Raw genomic sequence first — 18,270 nt, 5'->3', positions numbered from 1 at the left:
GGAGGTTATGTTTTCACCCATTGGTTGTTGTCTCCATTTGCGTGTTTTAGGAGGTGGGTCAAAATCTGCACCTCCTTTTTCAGTAAAGGATCATTATTCATGAACCAGATTGTGAAACTTCCTTCTCATAGCTTATGCTTATGTGAGCACCATATGTTCATTTCCATGGATCTGATTTGGTTTGTGTTTCCACGATTGTTCTGGAACTGGAATGTTGAAATGTTTTTAGATGTGCCAGTAGATTACTCTACAGATTCTGTCTTGTCTTTCTGTGTACAACTGTTCGGACATGAGTTTTTTTTTACATCCCAAAAGGAGGTGACTGGAGCTTTCTGTTTCTTCCCCACAAAACCTGCATTTCTCCGATTGGCTCAATCCCGCTATTTTCTTAAAGCCATTAGTGTAGTGTCCTTGGTGTTGGACATTTATGATGACTCACTCTCCATCCCAATTAATTTGACCTCTTCTTAGCCATTCCAATCAGCCTTCCTTGTCAATCCCTGTCCTGTCAAGCTCTTTTTTGAATGTTCCTGCTCTTTTGTTAGTCTCCCACTTGTCAGAGTATAACTGGTGATACTTCTTTTTGTAGTTTTCCTTTTTCTTCTTTGTGATCATCAGGGCTGTATTTGTTTCTGTTTAGTTTTCTTGTGTAGTATCCTGCACTTGCACCTGTTTTTGGAAATTTGTTGGTAAATGGATTAAGGATACCATTTCTAATTTGTTGTTTTCTTGCTTTTATACAAATCTCATCAGATAGTCTGTTGAGCATTTCACATACTCAGCTAATCCTACACATGCTGTTCTGTGCACTTGGTTCAGCTCCATCAGACCGCCTCCTACTTCTCGTCTCGGCAAATAAAACCTTGGAATGCATCGCTTTTTGTAGAATAGTTTATGAATAGTTAGAAATTTCCTTGTTTTGGTGTGCAAGTTGTTTATCAACAATACAGGAACTAGTTCCATTTGGCACATTTGTCCAGACAAAATTCCATTCGACTGTCCTAAGAGTACTGCTTCACCAGTTTCAGTTGATCTGCCAATTTGACATCATTCGGTGCAAAGAGTTTTAGATCATCTGTGTACAGTAGATTTGTCACCTTTCTCGGTTCTTTGGTCATTTTTCTGTTGTATGTTAGATTGTATCTGTGTCCTTGTTCATTGATGAGGCTACTCAGTGGGGCCAGACCCAGACAAAACAAGAGGGGTGAAAGGCTGTCATCTTTTAAGATGCCACGTTGTATCCTTATCCCCAGGATTTCAATGTTTCCTTCTAAGTGAGGTAGTATCAGCGTTGTATTCCAGAGCGTCATTGCTTTCTCTATCAGTTTGACTATTGGGGGGATAACTTTGTATACTTGCATGCATTTTATAATCCATTAATGTCAGACACTATCAAAAACCTTTTTTGTAATCTCTCTAGTCCTTCAAAGGGACTTCCGGTCCCTCGAGCGACGAGGCTTGCTTCGATCTCTCCACGGCATCAAAGTTTGAGTGTTTTCCCGTTTGTGTCTTTGTCAAATTTCCGCTGGGTATTTTGTTGTGTATGTGTTATTGTGTGTTTCTATTTGGTTTTGGTTTTGTAGTTGTTGCAAATTTGTGTGTAATTAGTCGTTTTTTTGTTCGCGCCTCGTGCGCGGCCTGGTCTCTCAGGGCTCCCTGCCCCCCGTCAGTGTTTTGTGAATATGGGTTCTTTCCTTCATAGTATTTGCTTGTTTCTTTGATTTTCTTTTCTCCCCCCTACCTCTCACGAACATCTTACCCTTTGTCCAGCGTTTTGAAAACAGAACAAACAAATAAACCAAAAAAATTCCATATTAATTCTTTCTCTCCTCCCGGACACGTGCTTGTTCGCTCTCCTCCTCGTCTCGGCTTGTGCCCCGCCCCCTATATCTCGTTTTTCTTCCACCTCTGCTCCTGCATTCTCAAATCCACGTTCTCACTTAGAGACCTTTCCCAGATTGTTTTTCATGGTTTTGTTTAAATATTATTTAAATATGTTTAAACCGCAGCCGTGATGCTGACGCCGCCCTCTCCCCCCCTCCCCCCCCCCCCCCCCACAATTTCCATGTTTTAAATGTTTCCCAGTGTGTACCCTGGATTAGAATAGGTACACCGTATCCCTGCGTGTCGTAAGAGACTACTAAGAGGGTTGGCGTCAGGAAGGGCATCCGGCCATAAAAAAAAACATTGCCTCAAAAAGAGAACCATGACAATTACAACTACATATGGGCAGGGTACAGCCCGAAGTGGAGATCGGTTTCTGAGGTTTGGGACATGGAATGTAGGGACAATGACAGGGTGATCAGGAGAAGTGGTGGAAGTATTGGTCAGAAGAAGAGTGGACATATGTTGTGTGCAAGAGACGAGATGGAAGTGAAGTGGTGTGAGAATGGTGAAGGGTAGGCAGGGACAGAAATACAAGTTTATGTGGCAAGGGTGCCTGGAGGGTGTGAATGGTGTTGGTGTCCTGTTTTCTGAGGAGTTTGTAGACAGTGTGGTGAGTGTGACTAAAGTGAGTGATAGGTTGATGATGGTGAAAATGATGAGTGGAAAGCTCTTGGTGAACGTCATCTCGGGATATGCTCCGCAGGTTGGTTGAAGCGATGAAGAGAAGGACAAGTTCTGGTGTGTGATAGAGAAGCTGATGGAAAACGTGAAATATGAGGAAGTTGTTGTGGTAGGAGGAGACCTAAATGGACATGTGGGAAGGAGTATGGATGGTTTTGGCGGAGTTCATGGGGGTTACGGATATGGTCCGAGAAATGGAGAAGGTGAAAGGATTTTGGAGTTTGCTGATGGAGCTGATTTGTTGATTTGTAATACTCAGTTCCAGAAAGAGGATAATAAGCTTGTTTGTAAGAAAGAGGATAACATACATGACAGGTGGGTCGACGACAACCGTTGACTACCTGATGGTGCGTAGGCGAGATAGAGGGCACCTCCGGGACACAAAGGTGATCCCGGGGGAGGAGGCTGTTTCACAGCACCACTTGGTTGTCTGCGACATAAGGGTGAAAGGTGCGAGGAGAGCTCTGCGGGTAAAGTACCAACCGAGAATGAAGGTGTGGAGGTTGAAAGACGTGACAGTAAGGGAGGCATTAAAAGAGAGGCTGAGTAGGGTCGAGGATGATGTGGTTGAGCTTGAAAGTGGTTGGATGTCAATGAAAGCTAGTCTGTTGGGAGCCGTTGGTGAGGTATGTGAATGGACAAAAGGACCACCGAGGCACTCGGAAACATGGTGGTGGGATGATGAAGTTGGAAAGAGGATTGAAGAGAAGAGGAAGAAGTTCAAGGAGTGGCAGAAGGCAAAGGGTACAGGAGCAGAAAAAGCAGAGCATGAAAGTTATAAGGCAGCCAGGAAGGCTGCAAAGAAAGAGGCAGCAAAGGCGCAGGAGGCATGGAGGAAAATGTTCGGAAAACGCTTGGATTCGGAAGAGGGTCAGAAAGCAGTATTCAGGATTGCAAAGCAGAGAGCGAAAGAGAGGTGTGATGTGATGGGGGTGAGTTGCTTGAAGGATGAAGTGGGACAAATCGTTGTCGACCCAGATGGAATTAAAGGAAGATGGAAAAGATATATGGAAATGCTGTTGAATACAGAGAATGAATGGGCTGGCAACATAGAGAGTAACCCAGTTTTAGAACCGGCAGAGAAGATAAGTGAGAAGGAAGTTGAGGAAGCGATAAAAGCAATGAAGGGTAGAAAAGCGGGAGGGCCGACAGGAGTTGTGGGAGATATGTTGAAGGCAGCAGGAAGTTGGGGTGTGAAGAGAATGACAGAGATCTGTAATCTGGTGGTGAAAGAAGGCCGCATTCCAGTGGATTGGGAACTGAGTACCCTCGTCCCTCTATACAAGGGGAAAGGTGACCCTCTGGAGTGTGGCTCGTACCGAGCGATAAAGTTATTGGAGCATGGAATGAAGGTATTGGAAAGGGTGTTGGAGAGGAGGATAAGGAAGAAAGTGAAGATCGACGAAATGCAGTTTGGATTTATGCCAGGAAGAGGAACGACAGACGCGCTTTTCATTGTGAGGCAGTTGCAGAAGTACATGGAGAAGATGAAGAAGTTGTTTCTTGGGTTTGTTCATCTGGAGAAAGCATTTGATAGGGCTCCACGCAAAGTATTGACATGGGCATTGAGGAAGTTAGGAGTGGAGGAATGGTTGATCAGAGTAGTGATGGCAATGTACAAAAGAGCGCGCACAGCTGTAAGGATGAAGGAATGGGAACAGTGGTGAGTTTGAGGTGAAGGTGGGAGTGCATCACGGGTCGGTACTAAGTCCACTACTATTTGTAGCTGTGATGGAGGTGCTGGCTCAGAACGTAAAGGAGGGTTTACCGTGGGAGTTGTTGTATGCAGATGATCTGGTGTTGATTGCAGAAAGTATGGATGGACTGAAGGAAAAGATGAACAAGTGGAAGGATTGTATGGAGACAAAAGGTCTGAAGGTGAATATCGGAAAGACAAAGGTGATGGCAAGTGGTAAAGCATGTGGTGAGGTGGAAAGAACTGGGAAGTGGCCCTGTGCTGTGTGTGGGAAGGGTGTCGGGGTGAACTCCATTCAATGTACAATGTGTGCTGAGTGGGTTCATCAAAAATGTAGTGGTCTGAGAGGGTCATTAACCAGTGTGGCAGCTACATTCAAATGTAAGGTGTGCACAGAGGGAGCTGCAGATGGAGGAAATGTTGAGTTGGATCTTGGAGACGGCGTGAAGCTGGAAGGTGTGAAAACATTTTGCTACATCGGAGACATGCTGAATGGAGAAGGTGGATCAGACTCGGCAACGGTTGCTGGAGTGAGATGTGCATGGAAGAAGTTTCGGGAACTGATTTGCGTGCTGATGATGAGGGGAGTGTCGTTGAAGCTGAAGGGAAAGGTGTATGCTGCATGTGTGAGAAGTGTTATGATTTATGGGAGCGAGACATGGGTAATGAACGTAGAGCAGCAACAAAGGTTGGAAAGGGTGGAAATGCGAATGGTTCGACAGATGTGCGGAGTATCGTTGAGAGAGAGGAAGGCAAATGATGAATTGCGAAAATGATGGGAATAGAGCCTGTGATTGATGCTGTGAAGAGGAACAGGTTGAGATGGTTTGGTCATGTGTTGAGGAAGGATGAAAGTGACTGGTTGAGAAGAGTGATGGAAATGAATGTAGAAGGAAGTAGAGGACGGGAAGACCGAGAAAGACTTGGCTAAAGATGGTAGAAGAAGAAATGCGGGCAAGGGGGTTAACAAGGAAAGATGCAGAAAATAGGTCAAAATGGAGAAGATTGTCATGGGGACCGCAAGGCTAACCCCCGCTCTAGTAGGGAAAATGGCCTTTAAAATGCATGCTGTTGGTTGTTGTATCTCGGCTGTGATTAGGTTGGTTTGGCGAAGCTTGCAATTTTCGAGTATGATCCTGTTTCATAACAAATGGTCGATCGTTCTGTAGCATCCTCTCTTACATCCGTTATGTTCCGCCTCTAAAGCTCCTTGTTGAGTGAGGTGTTCATAAATTGCATCGGTGATTAATCCTGTTAAAATTTTGTATGCTGTTGGTAGGCATGTCATCGGTCTATTTTTGCTTGTTTTATTTGTTTTATTTCACCCCTGTTTGTCTGTTTGTTTATCTGTGAGCAGGATATCTCAAAATGTTATGGACGGATTCAGATGCAATTGGTGGACACGTTGGGGTTTTTTTGTATACAAGATCGAGGCTCGTGTAAGAGCTAAAACGACAGTTGTAAGAGTGTACGACACAGACGAATTGATTCGATTTTGGTGAGAAGATCTGGAATCGGCTCCGCTGATCGGCACAATATTTACATCATGTATATCTTGCACCGATCAGCGAAGCTTGTTTATGGTACGGTAAGTAAAAATGAATTTTTATTTTGGATCTAAAAAACAATGAAATTCTAACACAAGGACTGTAAATATGCCAGGACATTTAGAATCACGCAATTTAAGCTCAATGTCCATCTTCATAAGATAATACAGAATACCGCATCATCCTTCAAGCTTAAACTCCGAGCAGTGAAAACGCCGACTATTTCTGGGATCAAGACACGTTTTGGGGAGTACACCATAATCGTGTGCGGACTGTAATGTAATGTAATCTTGCTGGATCATGTTTGTGGTTTGGTTGTGTGTTTTGTGAATGACTATATACTCTTCCCACTCAGACGGGATGACTGTAATCTTGCAAGAGCATGCCTTGCAGCCTTGGCTTTACCAATAAAAGCAGTACAGTATACGATATGGAAACAAAGGTTTAAAAAAAAACAGTATCACAGAATTTTAAGTCACTTTCAATGGTTGCCTGGAAACAGGTCAGCCCGTAGCATCATACTAAAGGAATCATTAGACGTAAAACTGAACAGATTTATAATTAAATAATCACTTCCCGATCAAAAATATTTTTTGTGACCACGAAAATCCGCAAACACGCGAAGCACAGGGCCATGAATATAGAAGTAGGTCACATTTTGTTAACCACGAATACGCCGATTCCACAAATAGCGAAGCCATGAATGTCGGGGTCCGACAGTATATCACGATATTTCAAAATGTTATGGACGGATTATGACAAAACTTGCTGGGTGAGTTGGCTAGGTGACAAGAACAGGTTGATTCAATTTTGGTTAAGGACCGGATGCAGATCCGCCCCATCAGTGGGATACGATATGTAAATGTAAAAAATGCTCTACAGAGTGCCATTCTAGTTATACCAAACCATTTAACAAACCCTCAAAAAATGTTCTGCGCATAATAAAATGAATTGATGGGGTTCTCATTCCTAAGATTTCACTTATATAACTAAGAGCACTGGAAGCTTTTCCACTCTTCATCTTTCACCTGTACATCTATCTGGCTTACCTCTGCAAGACCTTATTCCTAATCCCATGGGAGAATGCCAGCATGCAGGTTTGTCCATCAGACAGGAAAACCTCAACAGCAATGGGTTGCAACAGGTAGCGCCATCGATGAACCTCGCGCAAGCTTTCATAAGAAAACTTGCTGCTCCGGTGCTGAAAGGCCACGGCCCTTGGCCGTGTAATCCAGGGCAGGACCGGCTTGTAGAGTCTGTGGGGGGGAGGGGTGGAGGGGGGGGAATTGAAATATGAGGAAGCACCCCATGAGATTCCGTGTATAGCATAGAGTTAATATAGCAGACAGCCGAGCACATTTATACATCATGTGTTGATGGCCTATCATCAACCTAAGATGGGCTCCATCCTTAGGCCAAGGCTTACAACTGTGCTTTAACACAAAGTCACAATAGTCACAAGGATTCGGTGGACTCCGCATTACGACTCCAAGCAACCCCTCCCGAAACATCCCTCTCACAGTTAATCTAACCACAGACTTTTTGTCAACCTACTCAAATCAAACCGTTCCCTCATTTTCCCTCATCAAATTTTCACTATTATGATGATGTCATTCTCTTTCTAATCATCGACTAAATTAATTATTTGGTCACATACACATATTGGGTTTAGATCGGTTTTGGGCCTTACTCAGAAGGAAACAAATCAATGTGGCAAAGTTCTCCTTCTTCAGTGACTGTGACGCCGTCTATGAGATAGAAATTCTCCTTCCCAAAGAGCAAGATTCCTTCTCGAGTGTCCAGGCCTTCCACACGGGCGCAGCGGAACATATGAGAAACCTGTGCACATGACCACCTGTGCTTCAGTAGGCAGCTAAATAGAGGTCTGTTTTCAAGCAAAGATAACATGGCATCTGCATTTTGTCTCATTCTTGCTCGATCATTAATGTAAAGGCATTGTAAATTTAAATAAATCGTGACACCTTCAAAGATGTACAAAGTAATCTTGTAAATGGTATATAAAGACTGCCAGGTCCAGCACGTCTAACCTTCTCGCCATCCTCGAGAAGATACTGCACTGCCAGGTAGTTGGTCTGGCTTGTTCTCTCACTGACCAGCAAATCCTCAGTTACAGGCTCTGACCCCAGTCCCTCTGAAGTTGCATCTTCATCACCAGCCATGCTCTCAAGGTCCAGGCTTGCCAGGCCTGTTGTGCATCCATTCCAGATATATACGCATAAGCAAAGCAATGGAAAAAAATAAATAAAAAACAACAAACATTTCTGACTTTCACAGATTCAATGTAATTTTGGGAATTCCAAATGTGGTCCCAAAATACACACACAAAGAATACTCAAAGCACTGGTTTAAATTGGTATACTGAACCAAACCTCCAAGCTCGACCAAGTCTTCATGCTCATTCAGTGCATCCAGTTCAGTCATGTGACTTTCACCATTGTTTCCTCGAATGATGGGGTGCTCGCTGGATGCCAGACAAGTGCAATCTTCCTTATCGTATTCGTTCATGGTCTTAGTGCTTCTGTTAATCTATCAAAATAAATAAATAAATCAGGAGGATTGACGCTTGATCATGTAAATAACCAAAAAAACACGGACACACACAAATAAAGTCCTGACATCCCGGAATGTTTACCTAGGATTAATGCAATCAATGTCAAACTGAACCTTCGGTTACTTCGTGTAGGAAAGTCTTTTACCTTGGGAAAATCAGTCTGGTCTTCATTGGGAGAATATTCATTGCGGTTCTGGAAAAGGCACGTCAATGGTGATTCAAATACAATCCAGCCGTTCAACATCCTTACACATCTTCAAACCATTAATCAATACCCAATCCGACATGTCATACTCATCTCACCACATCGCTCTCGTGCTCCTCCCAATGGTATGGGTAGAGTGAGTAGAAGGTGTTATTCGGCACCAGTCTACGTCGCATCCGACAGGGACCTTCGCATGGCTCCAACTGCCATTTGTCATGCCGAGAGCCAACCGAGGGTCCCCAGAGGCCTCGTTCTCTGAGAAGGTCAGCCTCCATGTCGGCCCATTCCTCCTCAAGCATATTTTGAATGCTTTGTTCACCCTGCACATCACATTACACCATCAACTTTTCCTATAGACCTGCACACAATGCCTTTAAATCGAGTACGTAATGCTCATCTTGTGCACAGAAGTGTAATGTGGATAAAAGCTAATGGTGAACTTCAGAAGTTACAGATTACTATAATAGTAAAACAGTGTTTACTTTGGGTGGAGATCCATCACTTAGGCTACTGTGGGGAATTTACCCCTGATCGACAAAAAGTAGTAGCATAGCCCTCATGATACAATAAGAGTCTGCACACAATTTTCACCAAAAAAGGTGAAACGCCATTTTGAGTATGTGGAGGCCATGCTTTGTTAAATACAGGCCAAAACAACTCCGTTTCCTTCCATGAACTTTGCAATGAGGAACTACAGTGCATTCAGAAAGTATTCAGACCCCTTCACTTTTTTCAGATTTTGTTATGTTGCAGCCTAATGCTTCCCGGTGTGTACCCTGGCTTAGAATAGGTACACCGTATCCCTGCATGTCGTAGGATGCGACTAAGAGGGTTGGCGTCAGGAAGGGCATCCGGCCATAAAAACATTGCCTCAAAAAGAGAACCATAACAATTACAACTACATATGGGCAGGGTACAGCCCGAAGTGGAGATCGGTTTCTGAGGTTTGGGAAATGGAATGTAGGGACAATCACAGGGAGATCAGGAGAAGTGGTGGAAGTATTGATCAGTAGAAGAGTGGACATATATTGTGTGCAAGAGACGAGATGGAAGGGAAGTGGTGTGAGAATGGTGAAGTGTAGGCAGGGACAGAAATACAAGTTCGTGTGGCAAGGGTGCCCAGAGGGCATGAATGGTGTTGGTGTCCTGTTTTCTGAGGAGTTTGTAGACAGTGTGGTGAGTGTGACTAGAGTGAGTGATAGGTTGATGATGGTGAAAATGATGATTGGAAAGGTCTTGGTGAACGTCATCGCGGGATATGCTCCGCAGGTTGGTCGGAGCGATGAAGAGAAGGACAAGTTCTGGTGTGCGATAGAGAAGCTGATGGAAAACGTGAAAGATGAGGAACTTGTTGTGGTAGGAGGAGACCTAAATGAACATGTGGGAAGGAGTATGGACGGTTTTGAGGGAGTTCATGGGGGTTAAGGATATGGTGTGAGAAACGGAGAAGGTGAAAGGATTTTGGAGTTTGCTGATGGAGCTGATTTGTTGATTTGTAATACTCAGTTCCAGAAAGAGGATAATAAGCTTGTTACATACACGTCAGGTGGGTTGACGACAACCGCTGACTACCTGATGGTGCGTGGGCGAGATAGGGGGCACCTCCGGGACACAAAGGTGATCCCGGGGGAGGAGGCTGTTTCACAGCACCACTTGGTTGTCTGCGACATAAGGGTGAAAGGTGCGAGGAGAGCTCGGCGGGTGATGTACCAACCGAGAATGAAGGTGTGGAGGTTGAAAGAGGTGACAGTAAGGGAGGCATTAAAAGAGAGGCTGAGTATGGTCGAGGATGATGTGGTTGAGCTTGAAAGTGATTGGATGTCAATGAAAGATAGTCTGTTGGGAGCCGTTGGTGAGGTATGTGGATGGACAAAAGGACCACCGAGGCACACGGAAACATGGTGGTGGGATGATGAAGTTGGAAAGAGGATTGACGAGAAGAGGAAGAAGGTCAAGGAGTGGCAGAAGTCGAAGGGTACGGGAACAGAAAAAGCAGAGCATGAAAGTTATAAGGCAGCCAGGAAGGCTGCAAAGAAAGAGGTAGCAAAGGCGCAGGAGGCATGTAGGAAAATGTTCGGAGAACGCTTGGATTCGGAAGATGGTCAGAGAGCGGTATTCAGGATTGCAAAGCAGATAGCGAAAGAGAGGTGTGTGTGATGGGGGTGAGTTGCTTGAAGGATGAAGTGGGACAAATCGTTGTGGACCCAGATGGAACTAAAGGAAGATGGAAAAGATATATGGAAATGCTGTTGAATACAGAGAATGAATGGGATGGCAACATCGAGAGTAACCCAGTTTTAGGACCGGCAGAGAAGATAACTGAGAAGGAAGTTGAGGAAGCGATAAAAGCAATGAAGAGTAGAAAAGCGGAAGGGCCGACGGGAGTTGTGGGAGATATGTTGAAGGCAGCAGGAAGTTGGGGTGTGAAGAGAATGGCCCCTCTATACAAGAATTTTCCCCTCTATACAAGGGGAAAAGTGACCCTCTGGAGTGTGGCTCGTACCGAGCGATAAAGTTCTTGGAGCATGGAATGAAGGTATTGGAAAGGGTTTACCGAACGTAAAGGAGGGTTTACCGTGGGAGTTGTTGTATGCACATGATCTGGTGTTGATTGCGGAAAGTATGGATGGACTGAAGGAGAAGACGAACAAGTGGAAGGAATGTATGGAGACAAAAGGTCTGAAGGTGAATATCGGAAAGCCGAAGGTGATGGCAAGAGGTAAAGCATGTGGTGAGGTGGAAAGAACTGGGAAGTGGCCATGTGCTGTGTGCAGGAAGGGTGTCGGAGTGAATTCCATTCAATGTCCAATGTGCGCTGAGTGGGTTCATCAAAAATGTAGTGGTCTGAGAGGGTCATTAACCAGTGAGGCAGCTACATTCAAGTGTAAAGGGTGTGCACAGAGGGAGCTGCAGATGGAGGAAATGTTGAGTTGGATCTTGGAGACGGCATGAAGCTGGAAGGTGTGAAAACATTTTGCTACCTCGGAGAAATGCTGAATGAAGAAGGTGGATCAGACTCGGCAACGGCTGCTCGAGTGAGATGTGCATGGAAGAAGTTTCGGGAACTGAGTGGCGTGCGGATGAGGAGGGGAGTGTCGTTGAAGCTTAAGGGAAAGGTGTATGCTGCATGTGTGAGAAGTGTTATGATTTATGGGAGCGAGACATGGGTAATGAACGTAGAGCAGCAACGAAGGCTGGAAAGGGTGGAAATGCGAATGGTTCGGTGGATGTGCGGAGTATCGTTGAGAGAGAGGAAGACAAATGATGAATTGCGAAAGATGATGGGAATAGAGCCTGTGATTGATGCTGTGAAGAGGAACAGGTTGAGATGGCTTGGTCATGTGTTGAGGATGGATGAAAGTGACTGGTTGAGAAGAGTGATGGAAATGAATGTAGAAGGAAGTAGAGGACGGGGAAGACCGAGAAAGACTTGGCTAAAGATGGTGGAAGAATAAATGCGGGCAAGGGGGTTAACAAGGAGAGATGCAGAAATAGGGCAAAATGGAGAAGATTGTCATGGGGACCGCAAGGCTAACCCCCTCTCTAGCAGGGAAAATGGCCTTAAAATGCATGTTGTTTTGTTGTTGTTGTTGTTGTTGTTGCAGCCTTCTGCTGAAATCGTTTAAATTCATTTTTTCCCTCATCAATCTACACTCAATACCTCATATTGACAAAGAGAAAACAGGATTTTAGAAGGTTTTGCAGATTTATTAAAAAGAAAAAAAACTGAAATATCACATTGACATAAGTATTCATACCCTTTGCTATGACACTTGAAATTTTGCTCAGGTGCCTCCCATTTCTCTTGGTCATTTAAAACGAATTTAAACGATTTCAGCATAAGGCTGCAACATAACAAAATGTGGAAAAAGTGAAGGGGTCTGAATACTTTGTGAATGCACTGTACATTTCAAACCCAAAAACTGAATGCTCACCAATGTGAACATCATTCAGTGTTTGGCATTTCATTACCTCCTCCCATTGCTTGAACTGGCTTTCGACCAAGTCTTGAACAACAGAAATATGTGTGAGGGTCCAAGCAGCAGCATCCTTTAGCAGAAAAAAGGAAAAATAAAATCGCAGTGAGATAATTCATCATTGTAGTAAAATTCACGAGCATCCGGAAATACAAAAAAGACAAGGATATACTGGATTGTGTTTTGCGTTAATCCTTTCATTTTCATGCCATTTAATAATCAAGGTTCATCATCAGGTTTCGGAGAAATTTTATATTACTGTGAGAATTTAACTGGACGGATTGGTGGCACCTGCAGGGATATCGTGTTCTTTGTCTTGAAACCAGCTTTGCGCCTCTGCTTGTTAGACAGTTTGATGAAACCAAAAGACCCCATAACCCCGAATCGTGCCCGGCGTGCCGAGGCCGTATGCTGGTCTGCTTTAGCACTCTGCTTCCGTTCGTGGCCTGTCAGATTTGAGCAAGGGATACAAAGAGCTTCATACCTTTTAGAAAATGAATGAAGGTTAAAGTATTTTTGCCAAAAAAAAGCAAAACAAACTGCCTTATGAAAAATTTACATAATTCAGATAGTAACCCTACCTATAAACACTTGCCAGGCCCGTACCGCAGGCTCTGATAGAAAGTGCCAAAGACAAGCCAGGTCATGACTCTTTGCTAATGGTGAGCCACTTGCTATTTGTGGCTCTCCATGACTGTGAGCATGCATCTTGCGGTTGGATCCTTTAGGGCTAGCCCTGGGGCCTGGGGATTGATCTCTTTTGAGTGCAGAGCTTGGAAGACCAAGGCCCCCTGGCACCAAGGCCTCCAACAAGTGCCTCTTGTTGACTTGCAGCTCCTTCCAAAGGCACAGCAGGAGCTGACGCAATTCATGGTCTTCTGGAACCACTTGCAAGAAAAACAAATATCAGTAGAAATCAGATGGTCAAACACAGACAGAACTATGGATGCTATGACAAAAAATATATATACTAGTTGATTAATGTTAATGGGTTCATACACCATTAACATTATAAAGTGAGAACTATCATGGACTAATTTGTTTCAAAGAGAAAGATAAAGAGATACAGCTGAAAATTTGGGGGGAGAGATGTACAGTGTACACGGTACACGGACAGTGAGAAATTGAGTTGTTGATGTAAATCGCAACTCCACCGCCAGGGCAGAGTTCAGGTCAATAAAATCAGGGGAGACAATAACCAGGGAGAGACACTGAGGAGTTAAGAATGTCCTATAGGAGGAAGGATTGAAGAGTCTGTTCAACAGCAGCCTGGATTGAGAGACCTGTCAGGTTGGAGCAGAGGCCTCAGTTGTTTGCGGTCCATAAAGTGGGGGCGATAGGAGGTCGAGGAATCGGGTAAAGGGGGTAGGGGTGCAACAGGGTACAGGACGAATGGGGGGGGGGGGCACGAGCTGAGAGGGTGCGAGACTGGGGGGTGTGCCAGGAGGGTGCAGGACGGGGGTGGAGGGGATGCCGGGAGGATGTGGGACAAGGGGGGTACCAAGAGGTTGCAGGACAGGGAGAATGCCGAGAGGGTGCAGGACGGATGGAGGATGCCGAAAGGGTGTGGGACGGGATGGGGTGGGGGGGATGCCGAGAAGAGGCGTTGGACAAGGAGGAAACTAAGAAGAGGTGGGATGATGGGAAGCCGAGAGGGGGTGGGACGATGGGAAGCCGAGAGGGGGTGGGACGAGGGGAAGCCGAGAGGGGGTGGGACGAGGGGCAGCCGAGAGGGGGTGGGACGAGGGGAAGCCGAGAGGGGGTGGGACGAGGGGAAGCCGAGAGGGGGTGGGACGAGGGGAAGCCGAGAGGGGGTGGGACGAGGGGAAGCCGAGAGGGGGTGGGACGAGGCGAAGCCGAGAGGGGGTGGGACGAGGAGAAGCCGAGAGGGGGTGGGATGAGGGGAAGCCGAGAGGGGGTGGGACTAGAGGAAGCCAAGATAGGGTGGGACGAGGGGGAACACGAGAGGGTGAGGAGCTGCAGATAGGGGGGACATGAATCGGAGGGATGCTGAAGAAGGGGACATGTAGAAGGGGTGGGGTTGGAAGGATGCAGTCTTGTAGCCTGTAGGAGATTGGGGGGAGGGTACTAACACGGAGGGGTTTGATACTGGGAAATAACGTGGAGGGGATTTCGTTGTTGTGTGCAGACAACCTCTGGAAACGTGACTTCAGGATTCCCATACCTAATCTGAGATCAAAATCATGGGAAGGTGGAAGGAATTCCCAAAACTCCCCTTCCACACATTTTTGTTTAACACCAAAAATGCCAGTTACCCCTTACTTCCCATGGTGTTTAGCATACTTCGATAAATGTCCTGTTGAATTCATCCATAATTTTACATGCATGTTGCCCTCTTATCCTTACCATTCTGCTGAGAGGTTTCCGCTTCCAAGTCAGCAGGAACAAGCACGTGCCAGGAAGAATTACCTGATTCTAGCTCCAGTCCAAAGCCATCTTCAAACCTGCCGCACAATCATTCCGAGCCACACAAGCACATGGATAGCCTGATATTTAGGTCACCAGTGAACCCCTTTTTTCCCCTCCAAAAAGCAGCTTTAATTTTGGCACTGGTGAGTTTGAACACAACCATCAGGAATTTATTTGTAACAAGGTTTCATTTGCATCTCATACAAAATGAATCTGGAAAGATTTAGTGGCTTAGTTGCCAAGGAGAGTGCAGGACATGTAAATGGAATATCCCTGGGTGAGCACACCTATTCAGACGTATCTGCAGCAGGCAGTGAATGATGCAGGTAAAAAATTCAGGCTGGTAGTTGGTTGGCCCAAAAAGCAATGGAACATGGCTGAGTAACAAGCGCAGAGACTGGCACATGGCTTCTCGCTGCTGTGGACTGCGACGCGAATGTGACAGCAGAAACAACGTCGTGCGGTTCAGGCTGTTGTATAGGCTGTCAAGACACAGGCCTTGCGAGCGCTGTTTTGCCTATTAACCATAAAGATCATGCACAAAGAAAGAAATGTAGAAAGCAGCAATCACACAAGAATCATATTCCTTACACAAATCACGTGCATAGAAATGGGGAAAGATTTTTTGTTCAGTCAGCTATTAAAACAAGTAAAAGGGCCTGAATGATTTTCACAACAACAGTATGAAGTTCTTCACTGTAATATCACTGTACTGTCGTACCCTGCTATTCGCGGGGGATACGTTCCTGGAAAGTGCCGCTAATTGCAAAACCGTGAATGGTGGGGCATTGTTTTAATGGAAAAAGGGGGCATTGGTTCCTGAATCGCGAAAATCCGCGAATGTTGAGGCAAAGCCCACGAATGTCAATGAAAATCTGCAAATGCATGGTGTACCATTGTTTCAATGGGGAAAAGGGAGACAGCTAATTGTACGAATAGATATGGTGGAGTGTTTTCTTTCTTGACAGTAACTCGTGGGGGTGACATGTTATGCAGCTGGTGAAATGTCCCGCGAAGCTGTTTACAGTGTGAATGGCGGGATATCCCGCAAAGCAATGTTTACCATCTGTTGGGATATCCCACGAAGCATTCCGTGAAGCAATGTTTACTGTGTGAACGGTGCAATATCACGTGAAGCTATTCACAGTGTGAAGGGCGGGAAATCACGTGAAGCTATTCACAGTGTGAATGGCGGGATATCCCGCTAAGAATTCCTGGAAGCAATGTTTACAGTGTGAACGGTAGGATATCACGTGAAGCTATTCACAGTGTGAATGGCGGGACATCCCGCGACCCGTGCCGCATTCCACGAAGCAATGTTTACCGTGTGAATGGCGGGATATCATGTGAAGCTATTCACAGACTGAATTGCGGGACATCCCACGAAGCTCACTTGGCCACGAAAGCTGTGAAAACGCAAAGCACAGCGCCACAAATGTATAAGCACGTCATGATCGTGGCTTATAGAAGATTTTTTTTGCATAGGTCCAGCTGCTTTGTACGTGGCTGGTGAAAGATGGGTTGGTTTTCCAAGCGTGTCATGCTCACGGCTCGTGAATTTTTTTTTTGCACCCACGAAAAACTGACAGTACATGGGACACAGGGCCACTAATAGAGAAGCAGGTCGCAATTTACCAATAGCGGAACCACAAATAGTGGGGTCTGACTGTACAATAAAAATAAACACGGTTAGATGCTGGGAAGCCGTTGCACGAAGCCTACTTTAAAAGCTCCGATAGTAACTTACCTTAAAATGTCATTTTTAATAACGTGTCATCAGATACAAACAGTTTTCTGATTAGGTACAAACCTTATCTGAACCGAATAAATGTCTTCAGCTCTTCTTACCAAAACATCTCAGAACTGCTCAATGACAAATAAGTAGATGATGGCCTTTTCATTTCTCATTTGGTTAGCATATTTGGAGGAGCATTTCCTTTTCAAATATAGCATTTTTTTTGCCCATCCCGAGCTGCCCTGGTTCTTCCTCGTTTGTATGCAGCACAAGGCCGCGGGGTAGCATCATTGGCTGAGGGTGTGGCGGCTAGGTCACTTATGCAATTCTCTCTGCTGGTGAGGGGAGGGATTTGGAATTTGGCCAGGGTGCCGGCGATAGCTCACCTACTATTCGCAAAGGACACGATGGGATTTTTTTAACATCCATCAATGAATGCTGGCAGATGGGATGTCCATTTAACATCCATCCACGGGACAGCAACACATTGATGAATCACCCTGCGTGTGAAACACCGGAATGACAGTCTATAGCTGGATCGGGATTCAAACCCAGGCTAGACAGCTTAGAGGCTAGTGTGCGTACCTCCAGGCCATCCTGTCAGCGTCTGAGTTGCCCTGAGGGCATGAGTCAAGCACAAAGTGTGGATCGGCATAAATGTAGACCAGACCAGGTAGGACAGGCAGATCATCCCCTCCCTGAAGAACATTAGTGAACCAGTTGGAGCTATTTCTGACAATCCAACGATGGTAGTTATTTCGAGACCAGTTTGGTCTCCAGAAGCCTGCCCTCAGCTGAGATCAAAACCAAAACCATTGAGATGCCAATCCAGCGCCCATCTTCAGCTCATGGCCTAGTTGCGAAGATACTAGACTGACATCACAAATTGTGGGTTCAAATATATGACATACTTGCTATTTTCAGAAAACATGCAGAGCTTCGAGCCTACCCCTCTCCCTCCGAACCTCCACTCCAATCCAATCCCCCTGTGGATCCTAGAAATCAAATTTATGGAACTAATGCAAAACATTGCATCTTGCCTGTGCAATGAGTTGAGTGATGAACTTGAAGACCAGCTGAGGCTCACGAATGAACATTCTGTGCCAGAGTTTATCCACCACCTTTTGAGCAAAGTGGAATATTCCATATGCCACAACCATGTAACTGCTGTGATTTGTACCATTGTCACCTGTCACAGGTGGGGAAAGGAGAAGGAAGAGGTTAAAACAAATGACGAAACAAAAAGTGACATGCCAAATGACAGACAGAGTCAACGATCTCTTGTGGCAGAGCTTTCTTTGAGCACGGAGAGTTCTTCAAACTAACCTGCTCTCCAAAAGTGTCCTGAATGTGTGAGCATAAAGGGGGAAAGAAAACAGCCGGGAGAGTCAACTTTAATAAAGCCGAGATGGAATGCTTACCACAGGTACAATGTATGGTTTACTACTTAGCATGGCCACTTAACACATATTTACACAAACTAGCAATTAAACATCTCAAACCCAAACTATTGCTTAGAATGCAAAATGGTTTATTTTTA

The 18,270-nt window shown here is 45.3% G+C and overlaps 1 protein-coding gene across 1 annotated transcript in view; it reads right to left on the bottom strand.

Moving 5' to 3' along the window:
• LOC137432836 (WD repeat and FYVE domain-containing protein 3) overlaps positions 1–18,270 on the bottom strand; it is a 223,909-nt gene that overhangs the window by 64,160 nt on the left and 141,479 nt on the right. Inside the window, exons 35-46 of the mRNA XM_068125081.2 lie at positions 17,771–17,919; positions 15,283–15,512; positions 14,933–15,030; positions 13,147–13,452; positions 12,857–13,011; positions 12,561–12,638; positions 8,687–8,908; positions 8,529–8,576; positions 8,202–8,358; positions 7,860–8,017; positions 7,502–7,650; positions 6,861–7,067 (exon numbers count right to left, since the gene is read on the bottom strand). Of these exons, the coding sequence (XP_067981182.2) occupies positions 6,861–7,067; positions 7,502–7,650; positions 7,860–8,017; positions 8,202–8,358; positions 8,529–8,576; positions 8,687–8,908; positions 12,561–12,638; positions 12,857–13,011; positions 13,147–13,452; positions 14,933–15,030; positions 15,283–15,512; positions 17,771–17,919 (1,957 nt within the window). The remainder of the gene's footprint in view (positions 1–6,860; positions 7,068–7,501; positions 7,651–7,859; positions 8,018–8,201; positions 8,359–8,528; positions 8,577–8,686; positions 8,909–12,560; positions 12,639–12,856; positions 13,012–13,146; positions 13,453–14,932; positions 15,031–15,282; positions 15,513–17,770; positions 17,920–18,270) is intronic.

The sequence above is a fragment of the Myxine glutinosa genome, chromosome 8 (genome assembly GCF_964187855.1).
Source record: "Myxine glutinosa chromosome 8, kmMyxGlut1.1, whole genome shotgun sequence".
NCBI lineage: Eukaryota > Metazoa > Chordata > Myxini > Myxiniformes > Myxinidae > Myxine > Myxine glutinosa.
The sequence above is the reverse complement of the archived record's forward strand: the minus strand, read 5'-3'. Positions and strand labels throughout refer to the sequence as shown.